Below are 15,101 nucleotides of genomic sequence, written 5' to 3'. Positions count from 1 at the left end.
ATAATGCAAAAAGGGAGGCATTATATAAGAGGAAAAAACCTCATTATGACAGTAGTCAAAAGCTGAAACAAGTTGCCCAGAGAGGTTCTGCAAGCTCCTTCTTTGGACCTATTCAAAACTCACTTGGAAAAGACAACAAACAACTTTAACAGGCTCTATGTTGAGTCATGATTTAGACCAAATGACCTTCAAGGTCTTTTCCTTCCAACCCTTATTATTCTCTGATTCATTAACAGCCCCAAGCAGGGTTACATGCTGACTGTCCAAACTCTCAATGTCCTACCTGTCCCGCTGATGGAAGCATTTTGTGACATTGATAAAATAGTACTGATTCAGCACCACACTGCTAGAAAAATACTCAATAAGCAGCTCACATCAAAGTGGCAGATTTGCTCACCAGAATTTCTTTTTATTGATGACTATGCAGGTAGTCCACTCCGCATTGACTTCCTTCTGATCATCTTGCTCATACACCCAGTTGTATCAGCCTAAAGGAAAAAAAAGTGCAGTGCCTCACTCCACCAAGGCATTCAAGTATTCCTTCAGCTATGATGAATAACATTCTTTGCTCAACCACAAAAAAAAAAAAATGTGCTTTGTGAGAAGCACACTTGCAGAAAAGCATAACTGGCGATCAAGTTAGATGTGTGAAGCTATACCAGATGACAGAATGCTCACTTGCAAAAAACACACTCCAAAATTGACATATACCAAACATTTACATGTGGATATAACTAAGGGAAAGTATCCCAGTTTTATTTAAGCAGCTTAGGTCAGTTCCATGCACTTTCAGACTACTTGCAACTTACACAACATGGCAAAAAATCCAATAGGAAAATACATAGCAGTTACCAAAGCTAAGTATCACAACATGCTAATAAAAATTCTGCTGTAGGAGACTGGGAATGCTATCTGGATGACAAACCAAGCAATGAGCAAAACTGTCAAAGCACTGTCTCCCACACTTCTCAGTATCAGTACTGTAGAAATACTTTCATGCAAATTTGAAAGCATGCTGGATCTACCCTAAATTGTATAACACCTATTTTCAACACAAGAGCACGGATTTAATGCTGATAAAGTAGTATTCAGTAATAAGGTACTGAGTGACCATAACCTGCAGCAGTGACAAACACCTCAGGAATCTCACTTGCAGCCACGGCTGTTCCTTGATAATGCAAAGCATGTGCAGGAGAAAAATCAATAAATTGATCTATACTTGTCACGTTCATACAAGTATGAAAACTTCACCAAGTTTGGACAAATTAAAAAGGAGTTTGTCTAATAAATGACTAGCATATTATGTCAGCTTGGTCACTGCAAGATGGATCCAAATCAAGTTATATTACTATTAACCTACTCCTCAAAGTGTTGCATAGCTATTTAGGTAATTGACTGGACTGGGGTGGTTGCCTTGATCTGATTGACCCCAGGTTTCTAGCACATGACTTCCAAGGAAACTCCAAGTGTTTTACTCCCTGTACTAAACTCTGCAACACCGTCTTAAACCGGTGATAATTTCCAAACTCTTGCCACCAACCTGAGAGGCAGAAAAAACAGTGGGCATATGAGCCCCATTTGAAGAGTGCAAATGAAACAAGTGTGCAAATGTGACCACACAACTAACCAAGGAAACTGAGAATCACTAAATTCCACCTAAGGAACTATAAAGGCACAATGACATCTAAAACAAGGTGCAAGAACTTTGCTTGCAGACATGGTACTAATACAGACTGCAAAAACTAGTTAAGCTCATCAACTCAATCTTGTGCTTCGCTACATGAAGTTTCGTCCTCCTTGACACTACATTACTACATTAATATTAATAATATTACTAAAATATTACTTTTAGATGTTTCACTGCAAGTAAAAAATGGAATCTTTCACTTCAGAAATTATGACGTTCAGCAGCACATACATTTTGCCCAGCAACATAACATGAAATATCATTAAAATGTGTTTGAGCAGCCTTCTTAAGTTCCATATTAAATACTACATTCAAAAGTGTATCTCTTATCTTTCTCTCAAACAGGTTTAAAATATACAAGTCTCAAACAAATAAAATAGTTTTCACAGACATACAAACAGAACCATCACAAAAATAAAAGCAAAACTAAAATAAAATCTATTTAGCTGTGACACAGATCAACATCCCATAGATACAGTGTAAAAGAACATAGTACACTGTATCAAGTTCTCAAATAACTTTTTTTCTGTTCATCTTAATAAAATTATTGGCTATTTAAGATGAAAATGAACAAAATGTACTATTGTGTAATGAATCTGGAACATGTTCTCCAGATGTTACTGTTCAAAGACATTCATGTAAATCAGAACAAAATCCAGACCTTGCCAAGCTGCTCTGGAAGAACCAGACAAGCAAGCTGCAGAGTTATCTGCTTAAATCCAGCCACAAAAAAACAAGGATAACAAAAATCTGGACTACTTAGGTTTTACTCAACCTATACAAAACTAGTCATTTTTAACTCTGAATAAACTGTTTCACCCTCAGCTTAAGACCACCATGTCAAAAATTCTGAACTACTTCATCCTGCCCTGTGCAATATGTTAGAAAGGAACCCCAGTGCTTCCCCAACCAGCCTGTAGTCTGCTTCTGAAGCACATTTTGTATCTGTTTATTATATAAACTTCTACCTCTTATTTCTTTGGCACCTTTCAGCTGAGGCTTTTTCCTCCCTGTAACAAACATATTGCTGTGTTCTTAAAGCATGCAAAAGGCATCATGATTACTGATAAAGAAAACTCACAGAAAAACCTGGAAGCATCTCCTTATCTGTTTAAGTAGTACACAACTATTAGTAAGGCTGAACACACTACCTTAACTCACTGCACTATGGGCTCCAACCAGCCCATCCAAATTGTGTTCTTATACTTCTTGCCCTTGTACTGTAATGCTTGGCACCACAGCAACAGAGAACCTCCATTGACAGGCTGGTGCTCTCTTGCCAGAAACACACTGTGAAGTCTCTGAAATAAACAATTTCCTGAAATCACTAACAAAAAGCTTTACAATATAAACATTTTCAAGTGTTTTATGGATTTTGGAGACAAACTATTATATTAAAAAAAAAAAAAAAAAAAAGATACCGTCTACCTCTATTAGCTCAGTTTTAAAAGGCTGTCCCATTATTTCATGCAACTAAAAGCCATCAGGACACTAAGCAATTTTTTTAAGCATATCCAATCCCTAGCCAAGAAACTTCATCAAGTACCACAACTATGTGGGGACAGCCTTATCTTCTCAGCCATGTTTTTCCCATAGGCATTTCACTTAAACACAGAACTTGCCTTCAGGAGTTTTCTACAGCTCAAACTCATAAAAATCACGGTGTTCAACCACTGTTCTTCAAAGATCAACCACCACAATTTTGAGAGGCTAGTGGCCCTTAGGCATAGCGAGGTACAGCCATCTCCTGGGCAAATAAACAAAACTCCTGAATTATTTTACAGGACTATAAACAAATTACTCAATTACTGAGAATTAAGTGTTCCTGAATATTCACGTAGGTGTTTACACCTTAGACATAAGGTCTACAGAGTAACAACCAGGGATTACAGTGGATCAGGCACTGAAAATAAACATTTTTGCTGCAAAACAAGCTAGCATTATCATGAAATGAATCAACAGAAAACTGTAAGCAGATTTCACTCAGAAAGATCCAGAGTTATTTAGCCAGTTTTGGATGGCCTGTATCCTTCAGTCACAGCAACCAGGGTCCAGAGAAAACTCATCAATAAGAAAAAGCTTCAAAACAAAAATAATCCTGCACTGAGACCATGTCTGTAAGGAAGCCAAAGAATCTCCATTACTGAAGGTTAAGAACAGCCTTTGCCAGCTAATCTGTCCCAAAACATACCCTGTGCTTCAGAGATCTAATTCCTTAAGGCAGGCAGAAAGCAGAGGAAAACAAATATGGAAGCAATAAATAAAATAATTTTTAAAGCATCCAGCTGATTGCTAATGTGGCTAGGTCATCCTGACATAAGGATGTTGTTTTCTTGCTATAACTGTGGTTTCATGTGCAGCTCAGTCACTTGCTTTTTGATGTGCCTGAAATTTTCCACAAGGGAAATCTTTGATTCAATTCCCCCCCACCCTCATGGGAGTCAGTAAAAGCATTATTTCTCGACTTTCCTTTTCTTCTGTAATTTTCCAAATGGCAAGAAAATATCCTGACCAATTGAACAGACACTAACTACCTTAAAATCTGATCCACATCTATTTTACACATTTTAATTTTTAAATTGAACAAAAAAATAATTAATTTGAACATTAAATTGAACATTTTGAAAATTAATTTGAACATAAAAAATAAAACACTAATAACTTTATCTGTATGTCTAGCTACATCAAAATATTCAAGCAGAGAATAACATAAAACATGCCTATATGCTTTAACAGAATAGAGCAATAAAATAATCAAATTTCAAGTTAGATTTGTGTATTTATTGTACCCTTTTTACTCCACATGAGGAAATCTGTTAGCTATCAAAAAATGAGTAAGGAAAAAAATTGTACCTACTTATTCCTAATTAAGTACTATATGCATGTATGAATGTCTGTAGCCAGGCAAGTAATTCAGAATTAATTGAAATGAAATTATCTGAGATCGATTTTGTTTTATCCTACACATAGGGCTGATACCCACTTGGTTCTTACCAAGTTTCATTTTATCAAGTGTCCATCCAGAAAAGAAGTAATTAGTGACTGCACAGCAGCAATGCAACAGAAAGGACACAGGCCACAGACTGACAATCAACACCACACTGCTAATGAAGGCAGCAAACATCACTCCAGAACATATTAGCAATGTTACACAGAAACCTTATGAAGTGTTTTTCCTAACTGATACTGTATGAGAGTATCAGAAGCTGCTGTGAGCAGTACATCTCTCTAACCCCTGAAGAGGACAACAATAAAAGAGACCAAACAGAACAGCTAAAATAAACTATAAATTACAAAAATAAAATCCATGAGTAAAAGACCAGCCAGCTGGTGATGGGACATCAGTCCAGAAAGAAAGAAACCCACATTCCTATTGTCAACTCTGCTATCAGACAGAATATCCCAAACAGTGACAAATGAATCACATGAGCAAAAGACAAATGGATTGCAAAACGTTTCGAAATAAAAACTGCAGAATAAAACATTTCTGATGTGCCTCCACAGAAACCAGCTTTGATATTTCAGTCAAATATTTGGGAATAAGTTCAGAAATCCTGAGGGACAGAACTGATGACATCGCTTCTACCTCCGGGCAAGCACTCATTCCTGGTGGGAGACAGCACAGTGACATCCCCCAGGAACTGAATCTTTGAAATAAAAATTCCCATTCAAACATTTACCCACATTCTACCCACATTCCAAAGAAGCTGCCATAAACTCAAAATTGCATTATTCAAGAATTCCCTACTGAAAAGTAAAAAAGCCTCGCTCACACTACTCGTATAGTCCAGAAATAGTTTAGAATAGCTCAAGAACTTATAAAGTAATGCAATCAGGCATCCAAATATTCAGAAATAACTTCAGCATTCACCCAGGCTCCATTGGTTACAGATAGAAAGACATACCATGACAGAGAAATTAAGGCTGCTGTGTGATAACTGAGTGCACCCCAGGAAGTTGGCAGACAACACCAAGTTGTGCACAAGTGTTGATCTGCTTGAGGACAGCAAGGCCACAGAAGAATCTGGACAGGCTGGATCAGTGGGCCAAGGCCAAATCTATGAGAGTCAACAAGGCCAAGTGGGTCACAACAACCCCATGCAATGTCACAGGCTTGGGGAAGAGTGGCTGAAAAGTTGTGAAAAAGGACCTGGAGGTGTTGATTGACACTGTGGCATGTGGCCAAAAGGGTCAACAGCACCCTGGACTCTATCAAAAATACTGTGGCCAGCTTGACTAGAACAGTGATTGTCCCCCTGGACTGGGCACTGGTGATGCCACACCTCAGGTAATGTGTTCAGTTTTGGGCCCCTCACTCACTACAAGAAGGACATTAAGGTACTGGAGTGAGTCCAGAGAAGGGCAACAAAGCTGATAAAGGAACTGGAGAAGTCTTTTTTAATAATCTATATTACCATGCCCACTAGATCATGTCCTGAAGTGCCTCATCTACATGGTATTTAAATACCTCCAGGGATGGTGACTCGACCACTTCCCCGGGCAGTCTGTTCAAATGCTTAATTACTCTCTCAGTAAAGAATATCTTCCTCAGAGCTAATCTAAACCTCCCCTGGTGCAACCTCAGACCATGTCCTCTGGTCCTGTCATTATTTACTTGAGAGGGGAAGCCAACATCCACCTCCCTACAACTTCCTTTCAGGTAGTTGCAGAGAGGTCTCCACTCATTGAACCTAACCTAGGTCCTGAAACTGCTGTGACACTCTGCAAGCTTCTTGTCAGAAGAAAGGTATTTGTCCCATTTTAACCAGCTGACAATATTTCTTACAACTATCTCAATCTCTGTTAAGATGATAATCCAAGATTACTATCAGAGAACTGTATTTTTTGTTACTTGTTTTTCAGATACATTAACAGGAATATGAAACGCTGTGATGAGCTCTCACTGGAGATCACAAACACCTAGAACAGTCCCTAAAATAACCTGTGATCTGCTTAACTAATTAGAAGACATAAGGCTCAAACACTACTTCTGTGCTGGAGGGGAACTGTTAACTCCCTGCCTATCCAAACTTCTATGAAGTTTTAGGAATAAGAAAAACTAAATGCTGGTATTAAATGCTAATCTTATAAGTTCCCTCTCTCTAATACCAACATTTTGGCAAGTATAGTAACTTCCCAGGTTACAAGTGAAAGGTAACTAGACTGAAACATACAAACCAAACACAGACATACAAAGAGGTGTCTCTGTGTGAAAGACATTTACCAATAACACCTAAAAACACCCATGGTATTGGGAACCCTGGACACATACACTTGTTAGCACAGGGAGATGAATTACTAAAGATGTATGCTACCTTTTAAGATGACTGGTAATAACAATCTAAGATTCCAATTTTTAAAATGTTTTAATTTCTTTCATTTCAAAAATCTATGTAGGTTTGCTACCACCTACCCAAATCTCAAAGGGAGCATATAAACAAGAACAAAAAAACCCCAACACCTCAATGTCCCCAAAGCACAGCTATTACAAAAGACCTGTCAAGCCAATCTCACTTCTGTGGGATTTTTAGCAATTTGTAAAATTGCTTAAAAGGAACCAGCAACTTGTATCAAAATAGCCACTTCTAGACATCGACTGCCACCTAGTGATTTTGATTATTGGGACAGGGGGAAACAACACAAAAACACAATCTACCTTTTCTAAGAGAGGAGGAGAACACATTTTTCCTTCATATTTTACAGGAAAATATAGAAACCACCTCATTTTGTATCACTTGTTTCTCCTATTACTATCTTGATGGTAAACACAGGAGGAAAATAGGGAAAGAAGAATCAATATGAGTATGTAATCTTCTTTGTACAGGTAAAAGCCACTAGATTGCTAGTTAATTGACTCTCTTTGGAATTCCCCCCTATTTTACATGGACTCTAGCCTTTGCAGAAAACAAGCACTGCATCCAGAATTTCCTTAATTTCTAAGACAACACATACCTTTAAAAATTCTGTATTGCTTCAATTTTTGCACTTTCAGTCTTTCCTGACTCTACTCAGCATTGTAACTACTTTCCAATATGTCTTCTAGGTCATATTGGCCATCCCTTTTTCAGCCACTCCTTGTTCTCTACAGGATTTTACCATGAGGGAATAAAAGAAGCCAAAAAGTCACCTGTGTCAAAACTTAACTGGCATTATGCGAATTATTCCTAAATTCACCTTTTACATTCAGACTTCTTTTTATCTCCAAACTTGTCTTTGAACTCTTGCCTTAATTTACTTATGGGAACCTCAGCAGCAGGACAAAGAACTCTAAATTATTTTTCCTTATTAGACCTTTTCAGCCCCCCCTGCCTCTCTGTCACTACCAACATCTTCAGTTCACATCTCACCTAGACCTAAAACTCAGAATCTGCAAGAAAAGTGGCTCTTGGAAAAGATCTTTCTGTAATGAATCTGTAAGAAACTTTTTTTCTTAAGTAGGAAAGCAAAGAGCTTTTCAAATTTCTCCTTCTCTTCCAGCTAACACAATTTCCCTCTAGCAAATTAAATCTTTGCAACACTACCTCATTAATTTGATCTCACCAGCACCTGATGTGCCCCCCTCACACCTTTTCTTTTACAGTCACATGAAATAAGAACACTACTTGTTTTTTCTTTTTTTACCTTTCATTAGCCCTTGTTCAGTGTCCATATATGCACTTCCACAATTTCTTATGTCACCTCTCAGGCTTTAAAGGAGTTCTTTTCAAATATTCCCAAAGTCATGTCGTATCTTCCTCAAAAGTCTCATTAAAAACAAATCTTTGTTGCTATACCCATAAAATAAATTTTATCCTAGCTAGGTTGCTGATGTGCTGCTTCCTAACTTAGTGTAAATAGTTTTTTGCACTCCATATACATTACCCATCTCAACAGTATCCCTGCACTCAAGGGAAAGGGCAGAGCCTTTCAACTGGCACTGGCAGAGCCTGGCACTTCTGTATCAACAATATGCTACTAGAAAAAGTAAATATTGTTTTTCCTTTGTTGCAATATTATATGACTTTCTTGCAAAGAAACCAAACTCTCAAAGCAACACCCTAACAATATAAGGTTTATTCCTTTTGTCTTTGAGGCTGTTCACTAGAAAAAAACAAGCTATCTGGAGCTATCTGCTCCTATTGCTTATTTCCCAAATGAAGGCTTCTGTTGCCCATGTTTTCTAGCAACAAACTGCTGTCTCAGAGGTATAATTTTCACATGAAGTCTAGTAAACAGTTAACACATCACATGGGAGTTACAGAACTCAAACTCAACCTCAACGTGCAGCACTTAAGCACATTGCTAATATAAGTCCCATCCGAACTACGACAACACTAACGTATAAACCAGACAGTGACAAAACATCACAAGATACCTGAAGCAGAGAATATGAGATATGGTTATGTTTCTAACATTTTCTAAAAGTGTGGTCTCCTTCTTCTCGTTTTTGGTTCACTCCAAAAAAGTGGATCTTGGGGATCTCCCAAGATTGCAATAAACTATCTCCTCAAGATGAGAAAAATTAAATATATTTAATCACTGGCTGCAAGTGGTCCCAGTCATCTTTGTGACTTGAAGAAAGTAAGCTGCTGTAACAACATTTTTTTCTTTCTTAACCTCTTCTGTTTAACAGCCCAGTGGGAGAGACAGCAACTGCCAAGTTAAAAGCTATCAGGTTACTGAATTCACAACCAGTTTCCAAGACCTGCTATGTACTACCTAGCATGCAATACATGCAACATGAATTCTTTTTGAACTGCAATAATAATACTTCTCTCAGCAAAACATGCACTTAATTAATCCATATGAAATGGATAACTAAAGAGGGAACTTAATTGGAAGAACAGTAAAGGACTTTAAAATGTCCTCTAGATTTGTCAACCAGGTATTACAATCTAGGTGATTAAATTCTATCCATCAAGAACTGTGAATATGACACACACACTTGTGCAACATCATGTGTTCTGAAATAAAGTCTTCTCCTTCAGCCCATCTTTTTTAGAAGCCTCTGACACTCAGCTCTAGCAGACTGCATCCCAGAAAAAGTCAAAGTTTCTTCCAAACACAATGTACAGATTAATTCAAATCACGGATCACACAAGATTTTTTTTGTAAGCTTCTGTAAGTTTTAAAATTTCTTATCTAAAAGTTACTTAAATAGTAAGTTTTCAGCAAAAAATTTAAAAGTTTCTCCAAGTCAATGGTTTTCTTCTTTCACTGACCTCTCCTTAGCTGTAACCCTAACCCATATACTTTTGCAAACCTGTTTTTTCTACCTAGTGATAAAGGCTATTTCTAAGAGCCTTTGAAACAAACAGTTGTACTATTCCTGTGAATGCCTTCACATGAGTCTTCCAAACAAGTAAACCACTCACATTTTAGAGAAAGCACAAGCTATAACACATCCATTTCCCTATTATCTTTCCAGGTCATGCTAGAAAATACTATATTTAGCAAAGAGTTTAAATCCATTTTAGTGTCACTCCTTTGCTGTTCTTGATAGATAGGACCAAAAAGCATCACCACGTATTACTGCTAAGATATTTTAGTTTGTAATTTAACCCAAATTGGAGTACAATGATTAATATCTGATCCAATTGCAGTTGTTTTTTTTTAATTAAAGCATATTTAGAAAATCAGTTAAAGGAAGAAATTAAAGACTCCAGAAAGCAAGTTTCAGCAAGTCAGGAAGTTTTGAAAACTTTGAAAAAGTTTACATAAAGCTTACATAAATTGTAACACATTCAAAGCTTTTTCTGTTTCCAAGGACAAAGGAAAACAGAAGTCCATTTACAAGGCTTCTCTCCCAAGTGTTCTTCCCTTCTTCAACAAACCATGCAGGGGTAACAAAAGAACAGAGATGGTAGCATGCAAATGTTAGAACTAGAAGCTAACTTACCATATTTGTCTCGCAAGCCAACTGTACACCTGAAGACACCACCAAAGGCCACATCTTCACCAAATATTACTGAAAGTAAAGGAGGTTGATGTTACTCCAGTGCATCTTATTTCTACAGAACATTTTTCAAAGTTTTCTGTATGACACAAGCATTGGTAGTACCTAACATTTCGTTTTACTTCAAGGTGTGTCTAGACCTAAGTGTTTCTCATGCACAGCCCAATTATAACAAATGGAGATCCAAGGTTCATGAGGAATCAGGACAGCAACACAACTGTGTCTCAAAACTGAATTAGTGAAACTGATTCAGCTATGGTTCATTAAATCTCCTACTTATTTTTCTGAGATATTCTATACTATCACAACATCCAAATAAATAAAAGCAACTCCAAGAAACAATTCCATTCAATCACTAAAGAGTCACTGAAGTTGTGTGCCCTGCTTTCACTAGAAACCACTTGCATTCTTCATCCACAGATTGCAGTTACTGTAGAGTTTTGAAAAATGTCAAACTGAAGTTTTCTTCAAAATACTAATCCAATACAACATTTCGCAGACGACACTAAGCTGGGGGGAAGTGTCGATCAACTGGAAGGCAGGAGGGCTCTGCAGAGGGACCTGGACAGACTGGAGAGTTGGGCTGATTCCAATGGGATGAGGTTCAACAAGGCCAAGTGCCGGGTCCTGCACTTTGGCCACAACAACCGCATGGGGAGCTCCAGGCTGGGCACAGAGTGGCTGAGAGCAGCCAGGCAGAAAGGGACCTGGGAGTCTGGATTGACAGGAAGCTGAACATGAGCCAGCAGTGTGCCCAGGTGGCCAACAAGGCCAATGGCATCCTGGCCTGTATCAGGAACAGTGTGGCCAGCAGGTCCAAGGAAGTGATTCTGCCCCTGCACTCAGCTCTGGTGAGGCCACACCTCAAGTACTGTGTCCAGTTCTGGGCCCCCCAGTTCAGGAAGGATATCGAGGTCCTGGAGCAGGTCCAAAGGAGGGCAACCAGGCTGGTGAAGGGACTCGAGCACAGACCCTATGAGGAGAGGCTGAGAGAGCTGGGGCTGTTCAGCCTGGAGAAGAGGAGGCTCAGGGGAGACCTCATCACTCTCTACAACTCCCTGAAAGGAGGGTGTAGCCAGGGGGGGGGTGGGCTCTTTTGCCAGATGACTTTCAACAAGACAAGAGGGCATGGTCTTAAGTTGTGCCAGGGGAAATTTAGGTTAGATATTAGAAAGAATTTCTTTACGGAGAGAGTGATCAGGCATTGGAATGGGCTGCCCAGGGAAGTAGTGGATTCTCCATCCCTGGAGATATTTAAGAAAAGACTGGATGTGGCACTCAGTGCCATGGTCTAGCAACCGCAACAGTGGTAAAAGGGTTGGACTCGATCTCTGAGGTCCCTTCCAACCCAGCCAATTCTATGATTCTATGATTCCAAACCTCCCAACATGCTTGCCAGATCCCTGAAGTATGACTTTAGAGAACTCCTCTAGAGAAAAAATGGCTATGTAATAACTAGGACAACTCTTAGTATTCAACACTACCATCTTTATAGCATGGATGATCTAGGCAATATAGGTTTTATCATCAAAAGTAATTGCATTCTAGGTCACATAATCCATTAATACACACATTTTTATGTTTTGTTTGTCTCAAAGTGTAGAACATCTTAGAAAAATGTAAAGATCATGAGAAACACATGTAACATTTTACACAAACAGGCAAAAAAAATGCAATTCATACAAAGAAAAACACACTGACAAGCATAGCATACCTGCAGTTGGATCTTTGGCTAAAGCATTGTCCAAGGCACTTGTTATAGACTGGAAAAGATTCATCTTCTGAGTTTGCCCTGTGTGAAAGGGATTACTTAGCCATTTGAATTCACTCAAAATACAAAATACATTAGAAAACACTGATGCAAAATATGACTAAAAAATTAGTTAACAGTGAAACTGGATCCCTGCTAGGAGTACCTAAAACTCAATTGCAGAGTAAATTTAAGATTATGGGATAGACGGGATTGAGCATCATGTACTTTGCAATCCCAAGGACTGTATTTCTACTCTTCTGCATTCAACCCTTTTGCAAAAACTGCTCTTAACTGAGCAAACACACCTTTGCAATGCATAGTCAAACACTAGGAACAACAACACAACAGTTTTTCAAAGGAAGAAACCACATCAAAACATTATTGAGAATTGGAATCCTTTCTGTTAGATCCCATGAACTTTACTTCATCATTCTTTCACTATTTTTTTAAAGCTCCAGCCTTTCCTGTTTACAAACAGCATCAAATCCACACTACAAAGGACGAAAAGTTGAAACTCATACTAAATTTACACTTGAAACTTTAACTAAATGGGTAAAGAAACTGCACCAGACTGCTGTGTCAATCTTTTGCAGTTGCAATCCTACACATTGCTAAACTCAGTGGCTTCATTTGTCACACTTGACATGGCCCTTTATAAAGGAGAACTGTAAAAAATAGTTATAAGAACTGTCCAAAGTACATGAAACCTACAAAAAAATCAACATACACAAATTCAGTGGAGGGAAACCTGAGGAATAGCAGTTCTTTCTCTTTCCCCAGTCTTCCACATGAGGTTATCTTCTCCCCAATAAACAATCCTTGCAGTACTTTAAGCAAATAAATGCCTATTATGTAAACAATCGTCAGAAACTAACATGGTTTGTTCTGACCTGCTGCTCTTTTTAATAAGAGTTCTGTATCAGCCTTTGTGGGAAAGAAGAAACTAATTGTGCCCTCCAAATTTTAACAGTAGAATTAGAGAAGCATTATCTTATTATCAGGATTAGTATTGGCATGATTTGATTTTGCTTTCACCGTTTTCACAAAATGACAAAGTGCATTTTAAATTATAGGGAACTAGTTTTATATTAATGAATGGCAACACAAACTGCCCTGCAGCACAAGGGCTTCTCCACCATCAGACCTACAGCACACAGGTTTTACTCTGCAACACCTTGCATGCTTATACCTCCTAAAGGCTACCAGTTTATTTCATACTTAATGATCAAGCTGCAACACTTTAACAACTCAACTAAAGACACTGGACCATGTTAGAGAAAGAGCTCCTCTGCAGCGGGCAGGCTTCTTCAGGAGAACTCAGGACTCACCACTTGCAAGGATGCATCTGAGAAATAAAGTCAGACCAAGAAGTTTCATCCCGAGCTGCTAATTTCCAACAAATATGCGTTTACCCTGTGTGATCGTGACAATTAACCTCCAACCTTTCACTGGACAGCAGCGTTTATTAATCATAAGTTTATTACCACACTCACGGCTTCAGAACACAATTTAAAAACCATAACAGGGATGGATGCCAGTCCCGAAGTTACTGACAGAAGCTTTACCACGGGTACAGGAGATGAGCAAAAGAAGGCAGGCCCTGCAGGAAGGAGCAGATGAGAGGCAGGCCCACGGAAAGGTCTGCCCCGGTTGCCCAGACACCGGACCAGCCCGCCCCGAGCGGCACCGCTCAGGCCCACAGCACCGGAACCGCCGCCCGTGGCCCACGGGGACGTCACCGCTCCGGGCACTCGCTGAACACCTTCGGCTGAAAACACCGCAGACACCGCGGGGGGACACGCTCCCAGGGCGAGGGCCGACGACGCTCGGGTACCGCCCCCAGCACTGGGGGTCGATGCCCCGCAGGGAAACCCTCATCCCGCAGCCGGTAGTCGGCGGGACACGGTAGCCCGAGGGGGGGGAGAGGAAGGAAGGGAGAAGAAGAGAAAGGGAAGAAGGGAGGGAGGGGAGGCGGGGAGCGCCCACCCTTCTCTCTCTCTCTCTCTCTGCCCCTCCGCCCCACCCCCGCCGGGCGGGGGCTTACCCCAAGAAGGCGGAGGCGGCGGGGCGGACCCGACGGGAGAGAGGGTGGACCCCGGTCCGGCTCTCACCGTACGCGCTGGGTGCCGGGTCCGGCTGGAAAGCGAAGTGGGCCGCAAACCGGCGCGTCACGGTCGGTGCCGTGGTCAGGCGGCTCCAGAGCCCGTCGCCACGGGTGCGTACCGCCACTGACACCGCCGCCCCGGAGGCGCGGACCCCGCGCAGCCCCAGCCCTGCCGCCATCGCCATCGCCATCACCGCCGCTCCCCAGGGGCCGCCGCCGCCACCGCCGCGCGTTCTAAAGAGGCGGGGTTCCGGGCTGGCTTTCTGATTGGCCGGCGGGGGGAGGAGGATGGACCAATCAGAAGCAGCTCTGCGGTGGGTGGAGGGGTGGGAGGGGACGGGGAAGGGAGAGAGGGGAGAAAGGGCTTCCTGCGCGTGCGCGGGAGGCACGCGGGGGGGGTGCGCGGCGCGTGGGGGCCGAGGCAGCGTCCTCGGCACGCGCGGGCGGTGCGCGGAGGCGTGAAGGGGCGCGGAGCCTTCCCTGAGGGCGGGGCGGGAGCGGGCGGGGCTGCCCGGCGCGTGGGGGGGCGGGGCCGCCTCCTGTGAGGGGCGGTGGCACCTACCCTGCCCCTGCCCCTACCCCTACCCCTTCCCCTTCCCCTGCCCCTGCCCCTTCCCTTTCC

General features: G+C 41.1%; 1 protein-coding gene across 4 annotated transcripts in view; it reads right to left on the bottom strand.

The window, feature by feature from the left end:
• Positions 1 to 14,665, bottom strand: part of BCKDHB (branched chain keto acid dehydrogenase E1 subunit beta) — a 109,194-nt gene extending 94,529 nt beyond the window's left edge. For 2 of the 4 annotated variants that reach the window (XM_030448470.1, XM_030448471.1), the window contains exons 1-3: positions 14,487 to 14,665; positions 12,337 to 12,414; positions 10,566 to 10,634 (exon numbers count right to left, since the gene is read on the bottom strand). In XM_030448470.1, coding sequence (XP_030304330.1) covers positions 10,566 to 10,634; positions 12,337 to 12,414; positions 14,487 to 14,664 — 325 coding nt within the window. In that variant the 5' untranslated portion in view covers position 14,665. The remainder of the gene's footprint in view (positions 1 to 10,565; positions 10,635 to 12,336; positions 12,415 to 14,486) is intronic. The other 2 variants (XM_030448472.1, XM_030448473.1) reach the window with 2 other exon arrangements.
• Between the last annotated feature and the right edge of the window lie 436 nt (positions 14,666 to 15,101).

This window comes from Calypte anna, chromosome 3 (genome assembly GCF_003957555.1).
Source record: "Calypte anna isolate BGI_N300 chromosome 3, bCalAnn1_v1.p, whole genome shotgun sequence".
Classification (NCBI taxonomy): domain Eukaryota; kingdom Metazoa; phylum Chordata; class Aves; order Apodiformes; family Trochilidae; genus Calypte; species Calypte anna.
The sequence above is the reverse complement of the archived record's forward strand: the minus strand, read 5'-3'. Positions and strand labels throughout refer to the sequence as shown.